The sequence below is a fragment of the Bos javanicus genome, chromosome 21, assembly GCF_032452875.1.
Source record: "Bos javanicus breed banteng chromosome 21, ARS-OSU_banteng_1.0, whole genome shotgun sequence".
Lineage (NCBI taxonomy): Eukaryota > Metazoa > Chordata > Mammalia > Artiodactyla > Bovidae > Bos > Bos javanicus.
This window is the reverse complement of record NC_083888.1, coordinates 24,468,314-24,487,386: the sequence shown is the minus strand read 5'-3', so window position 1 is coordinate 24,487,386 and position 19,073 is coordinate 24,468,314. Positions and strand designations below refer to the sequence as shown.

Genomic DNA, 19,073 nt, shown 5'->3' with positions numbered 1-19,073 from the left:
TTTAAGTATATACCTGTATGTTACGCATGGGCTAAGTTTTAAAAATGGAAGGAAATGGTAAATACAACACTAGTGGTTATCTCTGGGTAGGAAGATGGGTTGGAAAAGAACATTGTAAATGGATACAAGTTATTGTTATATTCTACTTTTGGGGTTGAGTGGTAGGGTCTCTGGTATTGCTTACTACTTGATATTATGTATATCCTTTTGTATATAAAATTATATTATTAGACACAGGGTAGAAATAAAAAGATCTTAGGCCCTTGCTTCTACAGGCCCTGATGAGCCGTGTGACCCTGCCCATCCTTTCAGCTTCAGCTTACTCAGCTACAAAGTGCAGAGCACCTGGCACCTGCCTCCTGGGATCTGCGTGAGGACTAAGTGCAGGGACAGCACTGAGCACAGTACAGGTACACAGTGTCAGCCGCTATCGCTGCTGCTCTTGCTACTTCTGGTGGCAACTATCTTCTGAGTGGCTTTCAAGATATTAAAGTAGAGATGGCTTCATTAACAGAAAAATGAATCTACAATGCAAGAGATATAGAATGGGAAGCCATCAGTCATATATGACAGTTGAAGCCATGAGAGTGCCTAAGATGGACAGAGGAGAAACTTTCAGACTAGAAGGGTGCCAAGACAGCCTGGAGGAAAATGCTCTAGAAAGAGACTGAGAAGAAACTGGGAGAAGCAGAAGAGACTAGTGAACTGGAGGCACAGTCAGAAGGAGAAAGTGGTCAATGGTACTAAATGCTGCAGACTGAGACTAAAGCAGACACTGGGTTTGGCAATGGGAGGATCACTAGGGACCTTTACAAGAGCAGTTTCAATGAAATAGCAAAGGAAAAACAAGAGTGTTGGGGGTTAAGTCATGAGTGGGTGAGACAATGGACACTGGGAGGAAAAAACAACTTAAGAAATTAGAGATGAAGAGAAAGGTGGAAAGAGTAGGACATATAGTAGAAGGGAAGTATCTATAATGGTAAAGTGAAAGTGAAAGTTGCTCAGTCCTATTTGACCCTTTGCGATCTAGAATTCTCTAGGCCAGAATATTGGAGTGGGTAGCCTTTCCCTTTTCCAGGGGATCTTCCCAACCCAGTGATTGAACCCACGTCTCCTGCATTGCAGGTGGATTCTTTACCAGCTGACCCACAAGCTGCTGCTAAGTCGCTTCAGTTGTGTCCGAATCTGTGAGACCCCATAGACAGCAGCCCACCAGGCTCCCCCGTCCCTGGGATTCTCCAGGCAAGAACACTGGAGTGGGTTGCCATTTCCTTCTCCAATGCATGAAAGTGAAAAGTGAAAGTGAAGTTGCTCAGTCGTGTCCGACTTTTCGAGACCCCATGGACTGCAGCCTACCAGGCTCCTCTGTCCATGGGATTTTGCAGGCAAGAGTACTGGAGTGGGGCGCCATTGCCTTCTCCGTGACCCACAAGGGAAGCTCCTATAAGGGTAAGGGAGACCTAATACCATTTAGAGGCAGAGAGTAAGGAGCAGTGGGAAAGAAAGGAAAGGCACAGGAGAGGGGGGGACAAGCGATGGGGGTGAGGCGGTAACCTTGGAGAAGGTAGGAGGACATGATATTCTGGACTCTGACGATAGAAAGGTAGAGCTTAGTGCTTCTCAAACTGTCATGTGTGGATGAATAACTTGGGAGTTTAGTTAACATGCAGATTCTGGTTTGGTAGGTCTAGATTTGAGCCTGGATTCTGCATTTCTAACAAGCCTCCAGATGATGTTGATGTTACTGGTCTGCAGGCTGCACATGGAGTAGTAAGGGTGTAGACTGCCGCCTTCTCTGTCACAGGAAGTGCAGCCAGACATGAAGTTGGTGGTAAAGGGGAGACATGTGGTGGGAGTTTTTGCTATATGCATATTAAAGATACCTAGGGTGAAGGTAGCAGGTGAGACAAAAAGAAAACCAAATCTAAGTCAGGTACTCAAGCCTTTGGTGACTGTTAGCAGCTCAGTGTCCCTGGGAGGGCTATGTGTGTAGGTAATGGGAGGGGTCTATTTACTGGAGAGGTTGAGAGAAGGCAGGCAGGCAGAGGACACAGTGAAGCTGCGCTGTGTAAGAGGAACAATGTAGTAGTTAGAATTGTCATAACTTGGGAATAAACATGGGTTACTGGAAGCAGGAGACAGTGGAGAGGTAAACAGCACTGACAAAAGCAGACCAGAAATGAAATCAGAACTAAAGAGTAATAACTTGTTTTATGGATACTGTTTTAAAATGATTTGCTGCTGTCCAGTTAGTCTTCATAAAGATCCATGGAAAATGACCACGGGCAAATCTGCCTTCACTAAAACTTTTACAGATGTTGACTTGCCTGTGACCTTGAAGTTATTGACAGAGGTTAACACTAGTGAACAAGATTCAAAGTGGACAACTTTCCCCCTTGGTTACTTTAAACATTTACATTCACATATAGTTTGAATATTTAAATATTTAAAGTCCCCTAGGTAAATTAAATTACATACTGCTTCTAGGAAAGAAGGAGCAGTATAAAATACCCTATTTTGAACATGCCATTCATTTTATAATAAAAGAATACAACTGTCAAATTCTGAGGTGGCATTTCATCATTTCATACTTCATGCCTAACTTTTCAAAAACTCGCAAGCTGCTGAAGTTAGTTTAAAAGAGAATGAACCTGTTTGAGTTCCAAACTGATGGGCAGGTATAATTCCCACCTGGCTGTCTTTTGTTCTCAGACTGTGAGCAGCTCATCACTAATTCAGGAGCAGAGAATGAATGTATAAGTCCAGCTGAGCACGTTCTCCATCACCAAGGCCACATTTACTAACACTGAGATATGAACCCTGTTCTGAGGCAGAGTGCCTTCCAGGTGAACAGGAAGGCAGGAGACGTTACAGGCATATTCTTACCCCTTCACTGGTTTTTTGCAAGTCTGAAGTTGTGTTTCTTGTGTCATTGCCGGCATCTCCACCCTCAGAGCTGCTTTTATTTTCTTCTTCTTTGCAGTCTTTGTCATCTTCGTCTCCTGGAGATTTCCGGGACTGTTTAGAGGATTTCTAAAGGTTTAGACAAGTTAAAAATTATAGTCAAAAGTAGAGCCCTGATTGCACAAATTTAAGTGAGAAATGTAGGAACAGCTGGCTTATATCCAGTTTGTGTGGCCTGATACAGGATATAGCATGATACAACATGCAGGTACTAAGACTGAGCTAGATAACCCTGGACAAGTCATCTCACCTCCCTGGGCCTCAGTTTAACCAGCTGGAAAGGAAGTAGAGGTGGACTAGATAACCTTTTAGTTCTTCCGGCAGTGTGATATGAAGGGCAGACAATGAAGAGTCACACACCTGGAACACTATCAACGAATAAATACAGTTGATGGAGACCACTCTAGGAAGGCTACAGAGCTATGAGGCACCCTAAAGGTCACCTGTCCTTCCCCATCATTTCACAGCAGAGCGTAAGGTCCAGAGAAGCAAGATCAACACTCGAGGATCATACATGGACACCCACGTCAGAGCACGTATGGATGCTGTCAGGTCAATGGCATATACGGCATGATCTTGGCAAAACTTGTACATCACCATGTGATCTGAATTAACTTTAATTTTTTAAATTATGGAGAATTATTTAAGAACTGAAGGCCATACTGGTGAACTAGCTCCTTTTTTATCATCTTGCTTCTGAAACCAAGATGAACTCTGCAGTGAGGATGAAAATACAATTAGAGTTCACAGCCAGAGCTGCTTTGCAGAACAGCATTAAAATGATCAAAAGCTGGCTCCACTGTGCACTTTTAAGAAAATAAAATGTAGCATTTTACTTACACTTCCTTTCTGAAAAATTTTATGAATCTTTAAGCACATGGCAAATAACAGCTAAGAAAACTCATTAAGCCAAGTCACTTTTGGTCTTAACAAAAATGAAGTTAGCAAATTTGAGCTTCCTCAGACAATCCGTATTTTAAAATGCAACTTTTAAAGAGAAAATACCTTTTAGCTATGTGACAGAATCTATAATTACATTGCTTCTATTTTATTTAACTGAAACGACCAACCAAGCCTCAAATGTCCCTTTAAAATGACTTCATTTTCCTTCATAGAAGGAAAGCAGATTTAATAATCTGAATGTGGAGTGCCTAGAGTTTAAGTTTAAATCAAGTGTGATGATATAAAAGGTGAAATACTTTTGTTCTCCTAGTAAATACAGTATAATAATAAAAATGGAGTAACTGCTTTACATAGTAATCCTCAAATAACAGTTCCTGACTTGGAATTCTTATGGAAAATAAGGCACAGCTCCCTAAAATTTATAGTGCCTACAAAGGATACAGACAAGTAACCCTGTAAGTGATTTTTTAAGTTTTATAGTTTTTCAAGTTTTTATAATTTTTTAAGACTAGAAATAGGGTGTTACTACAGTTTTGCTAATGAGTCATATTCAGTATTCAACTGAGAAATCTGGCTGCCACGCTATATGTTATAACCTTAGGAAGCTCTCACTGGGTGTATGCAGATCCTCACAATCCCTGGAATTTTGGGGAAGGACCCACCCTTCACCAGTTTCATCAACGTGGCCTTAAACTGGTTGTGTATCCACCTGTTGCTGTCTTTGGTTTTTAACTAGGATTGCTAATGGTTTACTATCAGCATCAGTTCAGTCTGTTGTGAGGTTCTCTTGATTAGCCCTCCTTTTTACAGCAAATAACTACTATGCAAAGTATGTTTTGCTAACGATTTTCCAGTATCTGTTATGGCTCCAATATGAATCATACATATACTTACTGCTCAAGTGATTATATATATATATATATCCTCCCTCAAGTGTGCTTCTACTATGGCTTTTTGTTATGATTACTGAACTTTTTTTCCCCACAGAAAAACAGAATTGGGTGAGGTAGAGGGGATGTGGGACTCTTCCCTCAACCTAACTTGGATGCAGTCAGAAAAGTTTGTGAGCCACTTGTTTTCAGTGACAAAGGAAGATCATTCAACTTTAATAAACAGATGTAGGGGGAAAAAAAATCACCACACACAACCAAAAGGAAATATTTGGAAAGCCAAAGAGAGCACTGAGGTTACCCCAGGTATGTGGTTCCCAGACTGGCAACCTCAGCTCACGGATATTTAAGGTCCTACCCTAGACCAACTAATTTGGGGTTGGGGTGGCGCTGGGCAATATATTTTAACAACCCCGTTTCCAGGTGATTCTGGTGCATGTGAAAGTTTGAGAACCATTGTGCTAGCTTATACAGCTGACGCTGAAAATAAATCATGGTTCTCAAATGATCACAAAAGTTGTGTTCTTGAAGGAAGCAAAGGGAATGATTCTTTAATTTAAAAATAGATAAGCCTTAGTAAGTATAGTATGCCTTTCCCTCTTCATTGCTTTACACTGTAAGTCTACCCCAGGCAGAGTTCCATTACTTCTGGTTTTCACAAGAGAAATGAAATAAGAATGTTTAAAAGTCACATATACACACTATTAAATATCTCGGCTACCTTAGAAAGCTTAGGTAATTTAGGGTAGCACAACACATTTCATAGAAGCTCAGCAGACAATCATGAATTAAATAAAATAAATTCAGTTGGGTGTGTAAGTGAAGTCCAAAATGCTAAAAGAAATTCAGCTTAAAAAATAATCCCTAAAAAAAAAAAAAAATCCCTGTGGGAGATCCAGTCTTCCACAGGGGTTATTTTTCTAACTATTTTGCTGTCATTTGCAAACTTTATCCTCATTTAAGGCAGATACCATGTTCTTCATGAGGTGTACAGGAAGTAGTATGTATTCATACAATTGTATCTGTATGGCAGTTGGGTGGGTTTTACAGACTGTAAAATAAAATGCTGACAGTCTAATAAACCCGTGATACTTGTTTTTAAGGAGTTTCCTAAGTATATCCAGTCACTAAATACCACAGTCTAAACAGAAGTAATTTCTCTAAGGATTCATTCACCTTTGTGACAGACCAATTACAGCAAAACTTGTACCAATTTTTATCTTCAAAGATCCATTTATCCTGCTTAAAGTTTCTATAAAGTGAACAAACTTCCACAATATCAGTTTTTTCAACTGCATTTCTGAATTACTGTATGAAAAACCTAAACTTTTGATTTGTAAATCAAGGATCATGTCATGTCTCCAACAAATCATTGTTACATTTGGAATAAAATTCAAACTCCTTAACACATTATTGATCACAGGCAGAAACTATAACTGTGGCCAGTGGTTTGTTATGTATGTGAATACTGAAACGTCTCTGGTCAATACCGTTCAGATAATCAAAGACATATTTAATACATCTCTGGTCAGTAAGCTGTCAGCATGGCATACCAGTCTCCATTGTTTAGCCTTTGCTGGTCTCTCCTTCCTGATCCTGATGCCTGTCTTGTTGCAATTCAGGAACATGTCAAACCCTCCCCACCTTCAGAGTCTGCCACACACAGCTCTTCCTTCCAGATTCTTTCAGGTCTCAGCATAAACTTAGTCTTTTCAGGAAGGCCTGGCCACTCTATCTCAATGGATGTACTCTGTCATTCCCTGCTCCCATTCATTTCCTTCATAGCCCTTCCAGAATTTATATTCATTATTGGTTTTTACTCTGTGTTTCCACCCCCAACCCACTGGATGATAAGTTATAGGAGGGTAGGACTGGAGTTGGATTTGCTCACTAGTATCTACCTAGTACAGTGTCTGACATAGAACAGGTGATCAGGAAATAGGACTGAACAAATAAAGCGACAAAATACAGTCTTTAAAGAAAAAAGACAAGAGTCTGAGTCTATCTCTATGCTTCCATAAACAGTAACAGACATAGTCCTAAATCGTACTGAAGTCTCCTACATTCTTAAATTCTTCAGAGCTCATCTGGGGACAGTTATCAGAGGGATACCTACTCTTACACCCTTGATTGAAGAACACTCCTCCTCCAACTGAGAAGGCGGTATTTCAGGGTCAAATAGCCCTTACGTGAGTCCATAGCAGCTACCCTCACGTCTAAGATTACCTGCCTATTCCCTTCAGATGTATTACTGTCTCTAAAGGAAGAGGCTCAAGAGTTGATATATTTCTATATGTATTAACAAGGGGAAAGGTTTCTTAGTAACCTTTGAAGTGTATGACTTTTTCCTCTTTGAGCCTGCTTTTTCACTCTTTCTTTTGCCTTTTCCATCTTCCTCTACTCTGTCGCCTTCTTCCTCACTGCTTGCATCAGCGGTATTCCCGCCTTCTCCCTCGGTTTCTGAAGAGCTCTGCTGCTGAATTGCCTAAGAAAAAAATAAAATATTAGCTAATTACATTTTGAAAAATAGCAAAGATCGTAGACTGCAAAAACAATCATTCTATTTTAATTAGAAAAAGTTCAGCTTACTCTAGATTTTCAAAATAAAGGGCTATCAACTTCAATTTTCCAGTGACCACTTGACATGAACCCTCTTAGAGTAACAGAATTACAGGCATACCTGGGAGATATTTTAGGTTCAGTTCCAGACCACCACAATAAAGCAAACATCACAAAAAGGCAAGTCACATGAATTTTTTGGTTCCTCAATGCATATAAAAATTAGTAGCATTATGTCTAAAAAAACTATGTATATACCTTAAAGATATTTTACTGCTAAAAAATGCTAATCATCATCTGAGCCTTCAGTGGGTCCTAACCTTTTCGCTGATGGAGGGTCAGTCACGTAGATGGCTACTGACTGATCAGTGTGGTGGTTGAAGGTTGGAGTGGCTCTGGCAACTTAAAGACAACGACATGGCAGTATCAGGTGACTCTGCCTCTTACGAATGAGTTCTCTGTAGCAGGCAACACTGTTTGACAGCATTTTAGCCACCACAGAATTTTTTTCAAAACTGGAGTCAATCCTCTCAAACCTTGTCACTGCTCTATCAACTAAGTTTATGTAATATTCTGAATCCTTTGTTGTCACATCAACAGCCTTCACAACATCTTTACCAGGAATAGCTTTCATCTCAAGAAACGACACTCTGTTCATCTGTAACAAGCAATTCCTTATCCATTCAAGTATTAACAGCAGACTGCAACAGTGAAATTGTATCTCCAGGCTCTGCTTCTAACTCTAATTCTCTTGCCATTTCCACCACATCTGCAGTTACTTCCTCCAGTGAAGTCTTGAAGCCCTCTAAGTCATCCATGAGGGTTGGAATCCACTTCTTTCAGATTCCTCTTAATGTTGATATTCTGACCTCTTCCTTTGAATCATAAATGTTGTTAATGGCATTTAGAATGGTGAATCCTTTCTAGAAGGTTTTCAATCAACTTTTCCCCATATCTGTAAGAGGAGTCACCAACTATGGCCACTATAGCTTTATAAGATGTATTTCTTAGATAATAAGACTTTAAAGTCTAAATTCCTCCTTGATCCATGGACTGCAGATGGATATGGTGTTAGCAGGCAGGAAAACAACACTAATCTCATGGTACATCTCTATCAGAGCTTGTGGGTAGCCTGATGCACTGTCAATAAGCAGGAATATTTTCAAAGGAATCTTTTTTTCTGAGCAGTAGTTCTCAAGAGTGGCCTTAAAAATATTCAGTAAAGCATGTGGTCAGTACATGGTGCTGTCATCTAGGTTTCGGTGTTCCATTTATAAAACACAGGCAGAGTAGATTCAGCACGATCTTTAAAGACTCTAGGATTTCCAGAATGGTCAATGAGCACTGGCTTCAACTTAAAGCCACCAGTTGAATTAGCCTCTAACAAGAGTCAGGCTATCTTTTGAAGCTAAGTCAGCAGAAGAAGTCTCTTCTCTAGCTATGGAAGTCCTAGGGGGCACCTTCCAATAGAAGGCTGTGTCATTTACACCAAAAAATCTGTTGTTTAGTGTAGCCACCTTCATGACGCACCTTAGCCAGAGCTTCTGGATCACCTGCTGCAGCTTCTGTATCAGCTCTTGCTGCTTCACTTTGCACTTTATGTTATAGAAACAGCTTTTTCCTTAAGCCTCTGGCACCAACCTCTACTAGCTTCACACTTTTCATCTACAGCCTCCTCACCCCTCTCAGCCTTCACAGAATTGAAGAGAGTTAGGCCTTGCTCTGGATTAGGCTCTGGCTGAAGGGAATCTTGTGACTGGTTTCATCTTCAATCCAGACCACTCAAACCTTCTCCATAGCAGCAATAAGGATGTTTCACTTTCTTATTATTCATGCATTCACCAGAGTGGTACTCTTAATTTCTTTCAAGAACATTTTCTTTGCATTCACAACTTGGCTAACTGTTTGGCTCCAAGAGGCCTAGCTTTAGGCCCATGCCAGTTTCCCACATGACTTCCTTAGTTTCTAAGGTGAATCATTTCTAGCTTTTGATTAAAAGTGAGAGACTTGACTCTTCCTTTCACCTGAATACTTAGATGCCACTGCAGGGTCATTAACTGGCCTAACTTCAATATTGTGTCTCACAGGGTGGCTGAAGGAGAGGGAGGGAGACAGGGGAACGGCTCATCAGTGGAGCACTCAGAACACACACAACATGAACACATACACATCAGTTAAGTTCATCGTCTTATATGGGTGGGGTTTGTGACATCCCAAAACAATTATAATGGTAATATCAAAGATCATTGGATACTATTAACAAATAGAAGAATAATGAAAAAGTTTGAAATACTGAGAGAATTACCAAAATAAGAAGCCAAGACACAAGGTGAGCAAGGGCTGGTGGAAAAACAAGGTCAACAGACTTGCTCAAAGCAGGGTTGCCACAAACCTTCGATTTGTAAAAAATGCACTATCTGTGAAGTGCAACATAGCAACGTATGCCTGAACATTTAATCCAAAGTGCGACTGGAGCAAGACAGAATTCTGACTTCAGATCGGTGGTGGGTAATTGTTAATACAAAGGACACACAAGAAAGATTGAAAAAAGAGTTAAAATTAAAAAATGAGATACAGCAAGTGATAATGAAGTAAACTGTCACCTGGTATCCAGTAAACTTTACTCCTGGGTTATTTTCTATTTCCCACAATCCTTCATTAAATCCTTTCCGTTTGTTTGATTTTCCAAACTTGTCTTTGTATTCCTTGTAAGGGAAGAGGTCTTTGGGACCTAGAAAAGCACTGCAGAGACACATCAGAAAGAGATTTGACATCTGACCTTCAAATGTAAGGTATTTTTAATATCAACTCAGGTGTCAGAGCATATCTTAGTATATAAATTGTAAGTATGTATAAACTCTCTGAGTTAGGCACATATCACAAGATGTTTTGCACACATAATTCAAGGTAGAAAAAAATGGACAGCTAGGTATACAGGCCAGCAACACTGACTGTGTTGCTTTGATTTTAAATTACTAATTTCTTTTTTGTTTTGAAATTGATTTTTAGTTAAACAAGTAGTTTTAAAGATGTCTACTTTGACCACTTAAATCATCTTACACTAAGACTTATATATGCTAATCTTTCATAGGTAAGGGGTGTAAAAACATAAACAGTGGAGTAAAAAATGATTCTATCTCTATATGCCACATTAGTATATTTATTATTTCTATAAATTAAAAAATCATTAGTGTTTAATGAGGCATTAGACAAGAAAAAAATTAGAAGTGGCAAACTAGATAGAATCATCCAATTTAAACCTAATCTTAAATTAGTTATAATTATGAAAAGAAAATGAGAATAAATCCTGAGGCTGGCCTAGAGATCCAAGCATTTAAACTAAAGTCTTCAGCATTACTGTCTATGACATTAATCTGGCAGATGACACAGTGGGGCCCACAGCCTGGCTGAGATGCATTTCAAACTGAGACTCATTTATTCACATTTTACTGAACATCTCTAAAGTGTCAGCTGTTCTAGAGGCGCTCGGCGTTCTTCAGGGAACAAAAAGATGAACATCTCTGCCCTCATAGAGCATACATTCTAGTAGCAAGGGTAGGAATCTAGACAACAGAAAAGATAAATAAAATATAGTACCATGTGCTAAAAATAAATAAATCTATTGATGACGCAGAAAAAGGGGATAGTAAGGACTGGGGTGGATTTTAACAGTTTTAGAAATACAGATCAAGAGGGAAGGCCTCACTGAAAAGGGAACATCCAAGAACTGAAGAGGGTGAAGAAGGGACCCATGTGGTTATTTGGGGAAGAGGAGAGCAAGTTGAAGGAAGAGCAAGTATAAAAGGCCCTGAGGTGGAAGAATGCCTAATGTATCTGGAGTGAAATGAGTGAAGAGAGAGTTGTGAGACGAGGTCAGAAAGGTACCAGTATGGGCGCACGATCGTGTTGGGGCTTTGAGGCCACTATAAAGGCTTTGAGTCAGATGGGAAGCCATTAACGGTTCTGAGTGTGACAATCTGTGTTTTAAAAGGGTCACTCTGGCTGTGCTGAAAACACACTGAAGGTCTGGGTACTAGGGCAGAAGTGGAGAGACTAATTAGAGGCTACTGAAGTAACAATGGTGACTAGGACCAGGGTGTTGGTGAGAGGTGGCTGGATTCTGAATTCACTCTCCAGAAAGAGCCAAGGTGATTTGCTGATGAGTCGCATATGGCATGTGAGAGGGTGGAACTGAGGCTATCTCCAATGATATGGGCTTCCCAGGTGGCTCAGTGGTAAGAATCCACCTGCCAATGCAGGAGATGCCGGGTCGATCTCTGGGTCGGGAAGATCTCCTGGCGAAGGAAATGGCAACCCAGTCCAGTATTCTTGCCTGGGAAATCTCAGGGACAGAGAAACATGGTGTGCTACAGTCCATGGGCTCAAAGAGTCGGACATGACTGAGCACGCACACACACCTGCCAAGGATACAGACTGAGAAATTAGAAGAATGGACTTAATATACTGAAACGCAAGATTTTTGAGAGAACAAGATTTGAAGGTGACACGTTCAGTTCTGGATGTTAAATCTGAAAACCTAGTTAGATATCCCAGTGAAGATGTCAAGTAGGCAACTGGGCAAGTGATCTGGAATTTAGGGAAAACGTCTGTGCTAGAGGTGTGTATTTAGAATTTATCAGCAGAAGTGATATTGAAAACTTTGAGACAATGGGTTAACAGTTAACTGTTGATTTTATAAATTCCATTTTCTGACTGGATCTTAGTACTGGTCCCTTCCTTACACTGCCCAGCTGATCAAGAATTCAAGTTGATAAAATCACCCAAGCATGCTTTCTGACCCCAATCACCACATCTTCTTTGGTTGTTCAACTTTAACTGTTCAGCATGATTGCATTTCACTGCATCCAGAGATAGTTTATTAGGTTACTGGACATTTTAATCAAACTGAGCATGAGAAGGACATGTGACTTTGGGTCTGGTGATTTCACTTGCAGAGCAATTTGACATGAATTATTAGACTACAGCTTTTGACCTTTCTCCAGTCGTCCTTGACTCTAGGTATAGGAATTAACTGTGGGCTAAGCTGCCTGAGGTTCATGTCAGCTACTGATGCTAACCAGAGCCTGTCTGTACTTTATGCCACAGGAGCCAGGGTTAATGATTCAACTGGCCATGTGAGCTATTGCCAGAAAGAGGGACATTGATTGAATGAGCTATTCTAAAACAAATTCTTATTTTTGATAGATGATCTCGGGTTTTTCTGGTTTACAGATAATTCCACAAATCAAATCTCCTTTCAATTGGTTAACTTTGCTGTATGTTTTATAAATTTTAAAGGGTAGACCAGAAAATAAAATTGTTCAAAGTAATATGCTCTAAGAATGTTATTTTTTTTTCCTGGCAAAGGCTGCCTTAAGAATTATCCAGACTAAAACTACAGGGGTAGAGTTATATGTGGCAGAATAAATTTGGGCTCCAATCTCCTGTCTGTCTGAGCAACAGATTCACAGCCATGTTCCAAGAATTCTGGCTCTGCCTGGGGGGTGCTCCTGCTGATAGTTTTCTTGTTAAATTCCTCGCTTTTCACATACTTTCCCCCCACTGCATTTATTTCATTGAATCAGTTTCAATTCATTCAATGGCTATTTTTGAAAACACCTGCCATAAGCCAGGCACTGTGCACAGCACTGTGTATACAGGGCTTAGCAACATTCACATAATCTCTGCCTTCATAGACAGACTGAGTATTAGGCACTTGCCAGGGCATATAATCTCAGGTTCAAGGACACCCAATACCTAGTAAATGATCAGCTGAAACAATCTTGTAACAATTTTTCTGAAGTTCACTGTCCTCTAGATGTTTTAAAATCTACTCCTGGATGATCAAACCAGCAGAAAATTCACAAATGGACCGTAACACACTGCTCCTTGGTAGAAATTCTTTTACTGAATTGAGACTTGGAATTATGCCACTGACTTATATTAAGGATGCTACAAGAAAGAGCTCCATATAATCCTTCATACTGTTCCCTGGAATGATTCTGTTACATTTATTAGCAATATACCAGGAGGCAAGCTCTTAAAGGGCAATTTTTATTTCAAGTGCCTCAAAGAATACCCAGAAAATATTTACTAAGTGAATGAAAGTCATCACATAATATGAGTAAATGGGTGACTTTGGTGTATATAGTGGGAATGTAACAATCTTGCTTATTAAATTGTCTTGTTCTAGATATACAATCAGATCACTTAGAATTAAGTCCTAAAGGAAAAGCAAAATAATGTATGGACACAAAACAGAGTTAGGAATGAGGGAAATACAAAAATAGGTATCACAAAGCCCTGAGCACTTATTACTTTGGTAAAACATTTATTTCTAAGCCTCTAGCAACCTCTTCAAGGAGAAAAACGTGTTAAGTTGCATTGTCCACAAGTGTCTATTAGATAAAAACAAAACAAAGAAAAGAAAAGAAAACTAACCTCTTGAAAGAAAACATAAATGTTTCTCAGATGAAGACAAGCAAGAACCAGGACTTAAAGGGCCCTCTCCTGGCTAACTCTCTTTCGTAGGAGAATAAGGAAGATGTAAGGGTGCGAGAAACAGCAAAGTAAGGAGAAGTTCACGCCTGGCTCTGCTAGCATTCACATAAACATAGGGACGGCCCTGACTTTGAAGACTTCCAAGATTTCATCATAGTTTTTAGCTTTTGCTCCCATTTGCAACTCCTATTCCATTTGTGTCCTTGTTGTAAACAACCATATGTGTTCTCAGTGTGTCAAGGTTGCCTACTGTTCCCTAGTACCCATGACCATCTTCTTCCTTTTAATGGATTACTCCTCCCAATTTGTTTCCCAACAGGGCTGCCTGGCTAGAGACCATGTTTCCAGCTTCCTTACAGCTTGATATGGCCTGATGACTGACCAAGTTCTTGTCACTGGAATAAACAAAAGTATAAGTGACATATCTGGAAGATGCATGGGGGCTGCTGAGCCAGTTTTTGCTTTTTTGTTCATTTTTCAAAATAAGCAGACAAGACCAATACCCCCATGGAATGGCAGAACAACACAATAGAAGAAACCTGGGTCCCTGGAACAGAGCTGACTACCCACCTTGATGTATCTGCCTCTCTCTGGTTGTTTAAAAAAAAAAAATAGTAAACTCCTATATTATTTGAGACACTGTATTTTCAGTTTCCTTTATTCAACAGTTTAACCTGTACTAAGTGACCAACAGAATTATGAAAACTTACAAAGGTGGTATGTTTCCTTCAGAGACTGACAAACTGTGAAGAGGCCCGAGAGACTGTGAAATATGAATGGAAGACATATGTTTCTAGCAGGGAAACATATACGAGCTACAAGAGAAATGACTGGAAATGCTAAGGAAGCCACCCTAGGACTGAGAAGTATCCTAAAAGAAACTTCTGGGTCATGCCCAACATTTAAGCAGAAACAAATGACATTAAAAAGCAAAATAAATGAAAAATCTTGAGATTAAGAAAAGATAGATTACCTTTGTAATTTTATATAAGTGGTTATAATGATTTTAAAAGCATATAAAATAATATAAAGTGATTGTTAACAACATATGTCATCTAGCAGAATCAAATCAGAACTGTTGAAAATTTATGTTGTTTTGTTGACTTACGTTTCGTGGGTGCCAAAAAAGAAGATAGGGTATTTATTGGCTGGAGGCTTCACAGCTCCCTCTGGGAGTTCATCGATCTGTTAAAAATAAAATCAGGTTAAATAGCATAAACACGAACAAACACTGTCATGATAATTTATTGCTATTTTCAAAATAAAATTACTCTAATAAAAATCCCAGTCATTTTTCTTTTCCCTGAACCTTATTAAAATGATTCTAGAGGTCATATTGACACATCATATGGAGAGTAACTCTGTGAACTGATGGTAACCATTATGGCAACACATAATCAGGAGCCAAAACTACTCACCTCCTTCAGCTCAATAGAATTACACTTGGGAATCTGTCCTGGTGAAGTAATACAAGAGAATAACAAAGAAACAAAAAAGATGCACTTTGGGGGGATAGCAGCAAATTTTTACACATACACACACACTCCCTAGAAACATAAGCATTACAAAATATGATAATTATGGAAAATTAACAAAATATTATATAGTGGCTAAAAGGTATCTCTTGCCTGGACTACTACAAGTAGTAGTAGTCTTGTAGTCTACTACAAGACTCTCCCCACAAGGTGAAGTTGGAACCATGTTTTTAAAAGCATATTCAATTGCGTCAAATCCTTTAACAGCTTCTCAGAGCTGTGCACCTGAAACCTCTGAGACTTTTTAAAGGTAAACATCATCAGTCTTCCCCAGATCCATCAGTTCTTACATAACAGCTGAGTTTGAGAACTTCCAAACTCTTTAGAATGCTACATATAGACCCATTATTTCCTAGAATGTTTCAAGAAGTGGTCCTTGACTTCTAAATCTCCGTCTGCAACCCCCGCCTTTCTTTTGAACTCCAGGCTTGAATTTATAAATACCTTCAAACCATTTTCATTTATAGGTCCTGCAAGCAGCTTAAAATTAAGACAAGGCTATGAATAGGAGAAGAGACATACTTGTAGTTTATAGAGCAAGGAAGTGTCTGGTATCCAGTGTCTTGAAGAAATCTAAGGCCTTCTTAACTAACATATGGCAACAGCCTGATGATTACTAAATATCACAACTTCATCTCTGAACTGAATGAACCATGTGTCACAGAACAGATGTTCTGGCATACTGAGAGAAGATGGACTTTGAGTCTAGAAACGTGTAATTAAGTCTGCCTTCTGACTTAAACTGATATAGAAAACATCACTTAATATTAGACTTTCACATCTGCAAAATGAGATGGTTGTACTAGGTAACCTCTAGGTTTCCTTCAAGTCCTGAGATCCCATGCCTTGTCTAGAACTGAACTAATTTTCTCTGAATTTGTTTTGTTTCCTGTCTCATGGATTGGCACACTCAGTTACCAAGAAAGAAACCTTTATCTTTTTATTATTTCCTCAAGCACTATGTTCAGTTTTTCATCAACTTCTCCAATTTGGCTCCTGAAATGTCTCCAAATTGAATACCATTCCCATCACTAAATTTAGTTCCCTAAAAAAGTTCTCATGATCTTTTGACAAGGCCATAGCAGCCTTTCAAATTATCTCCTTGTCTCTTAGGCTTGCCCGTTACCTACTATACAGTGTTGGTCACTAAACTGTGTCCGACTCTTTGTGACCCTATGGACTGTAGCCCGCCAGGCTCCTCTGTCTATAGAGTTCTCCAGGGAAGAATACTGGAGTAGGTTGCCATTCCCTTCTCCAGGGGATCTGCCTGACCTAGGGGTTGAATCTGGGTCTCCTGCATCACTGGCAGATTCTTTACCATCTGAGCCACTAAGGAAGGAAGCCCACTTACTATACAACTTCTGTGTAAACCTTGTATATGTTACATTTCAATACACTACCCTGTAAGGACAATTTAAAATGAATAATTTCATTCTGAATAAAACTCAATATATTTTCAGTTTTATATATATACACACACATATATTATTGTGGTAAAAAAGACCTAACATAAAATTTTCCATATTACCCATTTTTAAACGTATAGTTCAGTAACGTTAAGACTATTCACACTGCTATGATACAGATCTCCAGAAAGTGAACATATTTTAAAGAACAAAAAACAGAAATATGGAAATGCATATGTTTATGTATGTGGGGGCACTGAATTGCTAGCTGACAAAACAGTATCACATCAGGTTTTTTTTCCACTCCTGTGAGAAAACTGAAAGTGAATCTTTTTAAAAAATCTTTTAAAACTTTTCTTTCACATAAGACATAACTTGTGATTGAACTCTTCCTCTGCTGTAATGTTATGTAACTAACATCTACTGTAGAAGCTACAAACTGATAGCTCTTAGGCCCATGTCCAGCCTGAAGAAATGCTTTGTTTGGCTCATACAGTGTTTTAAAAATACTGAATTAGTTGTCAACAGTTTAATACTGGAAGATTCATTACTAAAATCCAAAGTAATAGCTTCTGTGGAAAAAATACTGAAGACAGGGCTGAGCGACACTAAGCCTGATTCCCACAAGGCAACAATCAGTTGAAGATGATCGAGCTGCCTGCAGACAAGGTCTGCTCTCTCAGGTGTAACCTGTCTACCTTTCTCCAGGTGATCCTTTAGGTGCCTGCTTCCCTTATTTATATGACTTGCTTGGCCTCTGAATATCTGAGTTCATGCCTCCTGTGATAAACAGTGTCAAGACAGAGGCTTTACCATCACTCTGGTTCCCTCAAAAAGGTGTTAAAAGTTGACATGCACTCACTGTATTTTATTGAGAGTCTCTGTTCTGAAAATTACGCATTGACAGTTTTGGAATTATACCGAGCTGTTCAAGTGGATATACCTTCTTGATCTAATTAAAGAGTGCACCTCTGAGGCACTGGTTTTTGTGTTTGTTTTGGCTTCTAGAGTGAATACTTATCTTCAGTTGTTGTTGTTCAGTCACTAAGTTGTGTCTGACTCTTTGCAACCCCACGGACATAGCACGCCAGGCTTCCTTGTCCTTCACCATCTCCTGGAGTTTACTCAAACTCATGTCCATTGAGTCAGTGATGCCATCCACCTGTCTCGTCCTCTGTCGCCCCCTTCTCCTCCTGCCCTCAGTCTTACCCAGCATCAGGGTTTTTCTCAATGAGTTGGCTCTTCACATTAGGTGGCCAAAGTACCGGAGCTTCTGTTTTTCTACTGTTTCTGCTTTCCTGAATTTTATTTTCACTTTTATTTCTGGTTCTTGGCTATGTTCAGTTCTGATTCTGGTTTGCACATAGCCAGTGTTATTCCCCCATAATAGGAGGCTGGGGATCTAGTTTCTTTTTGGTATGACAGGGCAAATAATCTGGTACAACAGTCTTCTGGTTGTAGAAGAATAAGTCCTGCTTTTACTGGAAAGAAGAAAAGCCCTTTGAGATCCAGATCAGTTAAGTGTATGAATTTAGTGCGTCCTTTAACCTGCAGCTGAAGCTGTAGACCTGAAGCTGAGGCCTCTGTGTGTGTCTATACTCGAAAGAGTCTTTACCCTTCCTTGCATGAGTTTGAAAGATTTTCCTTTTTCTAGGAAGGGTATTAACAAATTAGATATAAATTTCTTAAAACGAAAGAGTTTTGTTTTTATTGAGTTATAGATACTAATAAGATTACAAAAATCTAATATAAAGGAACATAACAATCCTCAAGAAATTAAAAAAGTGAACGCAGAGTACTTCTTGTTATTGTTCTTTGTTTGTCTGCTCTGCTCGCTGAAGAGACACTTCGGGGAGGTCAGGCAGAAACTGAGACTGTCCCTTGGGCCCGAGGAGGTGGGGCCTGGAGGGAGGGGCCTCATGTTTCCTAGGAAACTTGTTCTCCGAGTCTCATCTCTGGGCCCTCGCCATCAATACCACCTGAGGACTCAGGAGAAATGTGACTTCTCAGTCCACAACCCAGGCCAACTGACTCAGACACCTTGCGGGTTAGGCCCAAGAATCAGTGTTTTAAGAACCTCCAGCTACGCACACTTGGGTGCATGCGTTCTTTCAGACTACATTTTTCTCTGGAATATATGCCCAAGAGTGGGACTAGGGTCACATGGCAGCTCTATGTTTAGACCTTTAAGGAGCCTTCATACTGTTCTCCAGAGGGGCTGCACCAAATCATATTCCCACCAAAAATGTAGAGGGGCTCCCTAGCTGTTTCAGAGGTTAATGATAAGACATTCCACCCTCCTGCTGGGAGTCCTC

The 19,073-nt window shown here is 39.7% G+C and overlaps 2 protein-coding genes across 3 annotated transcripts in view; one reads left to right on the top strand and one right to left on the bottom strand.

Annotated features, from left to right (window-relative positions):
• TM6SF1 (transmembrane 6 superfamily member 1) overlaps positions 1 to 14,932 on the top strand; it is a 56,012-nt gene extending 41,080 nt beyond the window's left edge. Inside the window, exon 10 of the mRNA XM_061394538.1 lies at positions 14,137 to 14,932. Within this exon, the coding sequence (XP_061250522.1) occupies positions 14,137 to 14,181 (45 nt within the window). The 3' untranslated portion in view covers positions 14,182 to 14,932. The remainder of the gene's footprint in view (positions 1 to 14,136) is intronic.
• The window catches only part of HDGFL3 (HDGF like 3), a 79,700-nt gene that overhangs the window by 14,145 nt on the left and 46,482 nt on the right, over positions 1 to 19,073 (bottom strand). For both annotated transcript variants that reach the window (XM_061394541.1, XM_061394540.1), the window contains exons 2-5: positions 14,926 to 15,002; positions 9,920 to 10,058; positions 7,084 to 7,242; positions 2,887 to 3,033 (exon numbers count right to left, since the gene is read on the bottom strand). In XM_061394541.1, the coding sequence (XP_061250525.1) occupies positions 2,887 to 3,033; positions 7,084 to 7,242; positions 9,920 to 10,058; positions 14,926 to 15,002 (522 nt within the window). The remainder of the gene's footprint in view (positions 1 to 2,886; positions 3,034 to 7,083; positions 7,243 to 9,919; positions 10,059 to 14,925; positions 15,003 to 19,073) is intronic.